This window comes from Corvus brachyrhynchos, unplaced genomic scaffold (genome assembly GCF_000691975.1).
Source record: "Corvus brachyrhynchos isolate BGI_N302 unplaced genomic scaffold, ASM69197v1 scaffold10, whole genome shotgun sequence".
NCBI lineage: Eukaryota > Metazoa > Chordata > Aves > Passeriformes > Corvidae > Corvus > Corvus brachyrhynchos.
The window spans coordinates 9,860,330-9,865,975 of record NW_008236180.1 but is presented as its reverse complement, the minus strand read 5'-3'; the positions used below and the strand labels follow the sequence as shown (position 1 = coordinate 9,865,975).

The following is a 5,646-nucleotide window of genomic DNA, read 5'->3' as shown; positions in this document are numbered from 1 at the left end:
TCTTTCCATTCTCCCCTTTCTCTCAAGCAGCTGTAGCTCTTTGTCTGCTGCTGCTAACTTGCTTTAATTTCTTTTGTGCACTCTCTTTCTTTTGGTTGAAGAAAACCAAAAGTATTCCAAACTTTGAATCTCATAACATTAAAGCTTTTGTTTCATGTGTAGAGAGAAAGGTTTCTATGACAGTAAGGCAGACACCTTCTAGATGAGCTCTTTGCCTCTGCTGAGCAATGTGACCTGGCCATGCCTGGCAGGCTCTAATCCCCATGTGCTCTGTCTTGCAGAAGATGCAGACTACAGTGCCTTCGGGACTGATACCATGACAAGGAAGAAGAACGTCTTATCCAATGTGCTACGTCCGGATAACCACAAGAAGAAACCCCACATTGTCATTAGCATGCCCCAGGACTTCAGGCCAGTGTCCTCTATCATAGACGTGGATATTCTGCCCGAGACCCACCGCAGGGTGCGGCTCTACAAGTACGGCACTGACAAACCCCTGGGCTTCTACATCCGCGACGGCTCCAGCGTCAGGGTCACCCCGCACGGCTTAGAGAAGGTCCCGGGGATTTTCATATCCAGGCTCGTCCCCGGAGGGCTGGCTCAGAGCACGGGCCTGCTGGCTGTCAATGATGAGGTACTGGAGGTGAATGGGATAGAGGTGTCAGGAAAAAGCCTCGATCAAGTTACAGACATGATGATTGCAAACAGCCGCAACCTGATCATCACGGTCAGACCTGCCAACCAGAGGAACAACGTCGTGAGGAACAGTCGGACTTCGGGCAGCTCCGGCCAGTCCACTGAGTCAAGCCTTCCCAGCAGCACTCCAAACATTCTGGGAAATCTGCTGCAAGGAGAAGAGGAGAGCGATGAGGAGGACATTATTATTGAAGACAGTGGGGAGCCACAGCAGATCCCAAAAGCTGCACCTACCAGTGAAAGTATAGAATCCTTATCACAAATTGAACTCCTCCATGAGTCCACACAAAATGGATTCCTTCCTTCTAGTGAAATGAACTTGAATCACTCAGCAGGCAGCATTAGCATGGAGTATGAAGTACCAGAGCCAGGGCGTAAGTCACTAGAAGAGGATGGAACTATAATAACACTATGAAATGACATTGGTGTACTTTGTATAAGTAAGGATGCCATACATGTTTTAATTTGGCTTAATATGTAATACATTTTATACCTCTCCATCTACCATGCACTGCAGTTAGATTAAAAGGAGGGAAAAGTAAATACAAGAAATTCAAAATTACATAAGTTGACTAACTTCATTAATTCTGCACTTCAATGTAAATAATTCACAAAGCTGGAAGATAGTTGATAAATGGCTGAAAGTGAATGAGGAAAATTTAAATTGAAAATGAAGGATAGCTAAGAGATGGCTGTGAGCTTTCTTTTAAAGGTACTTGATTTTTATTATTTTTTAATGCCGTATACTACTGGTTCTATAGAAGTAAACTTCCTTACATGTGAGGCTGACCATCTCATGTACTGTGGCTTCATGTTCCTCTGAAGTGCTGCTTACATGTGGTGGAGCTGCTTTAGCCCCCTCACTGCTGTCCTGGCTGCTGCTCTGCTGGCAGAGCTGTTGGTAGGCTCTGTGCAAGAGGAAACTGGGAGAAAGCCAGCGGTGGGCTGGGAAGAGATGGGGATGGCTGGTCTGGTCCCCTGGCTGACATGGACAACAGGGCTCTGTGGGCAGCACCTGCAGTGGGGCTTTGGAAGTCACTGTTCCTTTGTGAGTGAATGTGCAACCACAGGCTCGTTAGTCAGGCACCATTACTAGTTTTAATGGCCAGGCAAGCTTACTTTTAATGACACTGGTTTTGAAACTCAAATGTGAAAGTCTTAACACTAATGCATCAAAGACCTGTTCTCATTCTAGTTTGCAATATTTAAGGATATCATTGGATTTAGTTACTAATCCCAGTAAATTACAAACAAATCAAATGTAAACACTGTTATGGAAATAGCATCATATAATCTCTGTTAAAATTGCAGCTCCTAGTAGAAACTCAAGATTTCTACTAGCAAAGGTTTGCTGGAATGAGTCTGGATTATATGAAAGTGACTTCCTTCAAACTTCAACAAGTTAGAACAGTTTAAGTTAAATCCCTGGATTAAAAAAAGTTTTAAAGTTTTAAATCAGGATGAGACTTTAGTACATCTTGTTTGAGCCATGTGATATTAACTGATTCATTATTAGGAACTGATCTGTAAATGCAGATCTCTGTGTGTCCCTGGCTGGGTGTTGTGGATGTTAAAGAGTTAAAACACTGATGACAAGTCCTGATGCTGCAAGGACAAAGGTGTGTGTGTAACCACAGCACTCACTGGGACAGGTGCAGGGGAGGCTTCTAGCGTTGTTTTTATCCTTCCCCTTTTTGTATCTCCTGCTTTTTACCACTTTGGCCCTTTGTTCCCAACCTGACCCTCCTTTGGGAACAAAAGCTGTGGCAGGAAAATGAGGTGGGAACTAATAGGATTGGGAAGAAGGATCTCCCCAGGGATCCTGTGGCCTCTGTCAGCCTGTAAGGAGGAGTAGGGTGCTACCAGTTCTGTCCTGTGCTCCCCAGAGCAGGAGTCAGGTGCTTGGGAGCGTGTTCCACCCTCTGGGAAGATGTGATGCGTGGGAAGGGAGACTGTCCCCTTTCTTTTTTTCCCCTCAGTCTATTTGAGGAAAATCTACCTCTGGTAACTTTACTAACAGGAGACCAACTGTAAGTTTAATGTTAGGGCATCTGTAAAAGTCGTCACAGACCATCAGAGGCTAAACCTGTGTTTGTTTCAGGTTTTTGTGATGATGCGAACACTGCTGCAGAAACAAATCCCTGCTGTTTGATGTTGCAAAATGCACATTTGAAACTGGTATCTCATGAGCAGTAGTTTTCTTAAACCTCCAATGCCAGTGGAGTCCAAGATGCCAAGAGAGGCATTCATACCCCTTAGGATTTATGGAGAATAGGCTCAGCAGGCAGTGGTACTCTGCAAATACAGGTGGGGGTCTCTTTCATCACACTTATGGTTTCTTCGGTATGTATGTGGAGAGCCTTGCAATCTTTTACAAGAGCAAGATTTTTCAAGTGTTTCACTTGTTTTGCTAATAATTATTAAAAATGAAGCAACTACATCCACTTAGTGTGAAATGAGAAAAAGAAATGTGCATTCTGAAACGTGGAGACTTTACCTGTACGTGTTTTCTCTCAGCGCTGCTCTACACTTCCTTTCTTTATGGAAGATTGTTTACTTTGAAAATATCTTTTTTATTTTCCTTTATCAAAATACTTTCCTTCCTGTATGAAATCACAGTGAAGGGTGAGACTCATTCTGCTAGTTTGCACTTCTGTGCCTTTGGTTTACTTGAATGTATTGTGAATAATCAAAGGAATAAAGGCACTTGGGAAGAGAAGAGAGATCCACAGGTACAGAGAATGAACTGGTAGTGCACTTAATGCAGGTGTAATGTTTTCATTCCATGGAAATCCGCTCTGGGGCTGATGTGGTCCATGAGGATTCTGCAGCTCAGATCACAGCTGGGAGGGTGGACTTGCCTGGGAGGGCTGAGTCTGCCAGGAAACTGGGCAGGTCCCAGCCCCGAGGCTGCTGTGCTGCCAGGCACATGCATGGGTAGTTTGAATAATATATATGCCAGTATTAAGGACTTGTAGAAATTTAACTGTGGTCCTACTCTAAACTGCATGAGACTTCATCTCCTAGGACCTTTCCTGCAAACTGAGTAATCTAAACGTGAGATAATGTTCTTTTTGACATATATCATCTTCTGTTTCACAGAAATTTGGTAACGTGTAGTAAAACTAAGCATTTGGGACTTGATAAAAACTTTAAAGAATAAATCTAAAAATTGTGTATTTACAGTTACAATGACAGACTGCACAGCATGTAATTGCTTAATGCTGCAGTTACCATGAAGTTTCTAAAGTTCTTCCATATCTTACTAATACATACACTGTTAATTACAGAATATTTTTAAATTGCTACTTCAGGATAATCAATGGTTGATTGAGTGGCTAAATTTAATTTTATATATAAATGATACTGGGGTTCAGTATAAGGTTTTTTAAAATATGCTGATATTGTTAGCCTTTCATTCACTACCTCCTAAATTTTTAACATCTATACTGTTTTCTCCCTGGAAGACAATACTTAAAGGCTTGACTGTTTTATATAGATTTTATCTATAGCTAAAAAATGGAGAAAGAAAATCCAGAAGTGATAGTGAGGATGCTGCGCATGATTGACAATATTACGCTGCTATTGATGTAATCTTTGTGTATTAACTATCCTGTGTGTGTAAATTGTATTTTCAATTCAGATTTTATAAATTAATTTATGAAATATCCAAATTATTTCAGAATGGAATGAAAAACTGAAATTCCTTTGACTAGTGTTATATGTTGTGTACATGCACAGAGGGGGATAAGTCATTCCTCCCTTGCTACTGGGACATCTAAGTGCACCTTAATAGGAAGAAGAACAAATTCTTAATAGAATTAAGATGCATTTACTTTGAAGTTCTGCTATGGTATTGGATAAGTCAAGCCTAACTGTGAATCATATGGTTTTTTTCCACACCTGAATTAAATTTAGGACAATGTTCTCACAAGCTGTCTTTAACATGTGTATTTTTGTGAATATTATGTATTTTCTAATTAAATTTTACTTGCAATGTGATTTTTACATGAATGAACTTGTTTAAAATGTCAAATATCAGTATTTTTCTTACAACTTTAATGTATAATGTACATTGGTATCTCACTGAATGAAGATTGATTTTACAAAAATCAAGCTAGATGTAGTTGTATATTAGTCTTATATTTTTACAGACCAAAATAATAAATGGATATAGAAATAAAATGGGGGTTTTTTTATTACTTTGTCAGATAAATCAAAATGATGAAGGATGCATCCTTTTTCTCAAGTGTGACAATAGATGGGTTTAATTTTTTTCTCCTGGCCAGCTACCCAGGCTGTGTTTTCCTGGCAGTGTTCTCCAAGCTGCTCTGTCCCTCCCCTGGAGCAGATCTGTGCCCTGGGCAGTCTCAGGGTCCTGCTGTGTGTCCCTCAGTGCTGCTGCCTCACCTGTGCTGTGCTTGCTCCTGCAGCAGCTGCAGTAGTGAACCTTGCATTGGATGCCTTGCCTGAGGACTGCTCCTGGGGGAGGTTTAGGTCCCTCCTGCTGCATCACCTGTGTCAGGTGCTGCTGGGGCGGCTGTCGCTGCTGCTGTGAGTATCTGCTGCAAGTGTGGCAGTTTGAACTCAAACCCACTTCACTTGCAAATATTTTCTCCCATCTCTTTTGCCTTGGCAGCCCTTGTAAACATTTACCCGGGGAGGAGAGACTCGGGCTGTGCTTAGCCCCCTTGTGTGGCTTTTGTTTCTGCTGCTTTGGGGCTGAGCACAGACTTCTCTGCACCTCCCTTGTGTCTGCAGGACTGGTTTGTTTGTGTGCTCAGTACTTTCCATCCCTGCAGACAGAGCTGTGGGGAGGGGACAGCAAGGCTGGGATCAGCATTGGCTCAGAATGCAGCCCAAAGAACCCAGGCTGCTGCCCTGGGCACTGGAGCTTGAGTGTTTTGGAGCGGGGGGAGTTCTCTTCTCTTTGCACAGGACACTTGGAAG

General features: G+C 42.3%; 1 protein-coding gene across 1 annotated transcript in view; it reads left to right on the top strand.

Annotated features, from left to right (window-relative positions):
- PARD6B (par-6 family cell polarity regulator beta) overlaps positions 1-4,881 on the top strand; it is a 12,670-nt gene extending 7,789 nt beyond the window's left edge. The window contains exon 2 of the mRNA XM_017735137.1: positions 282-4,881. Coding sequence (XP_017590626.1) covers positions 317-1,111 — 795 coding nt within the window. The 5' untranslated portion in view covers positions 282-316 and the 3' untranslated portion in view covers positions 1,112-4,881. The remainder of the gene's footprint in view (positions 1-281) is intronic.
- The last annotated feature ends 765 nt before the right edge of the window (positions 4,882-5,646 follow it).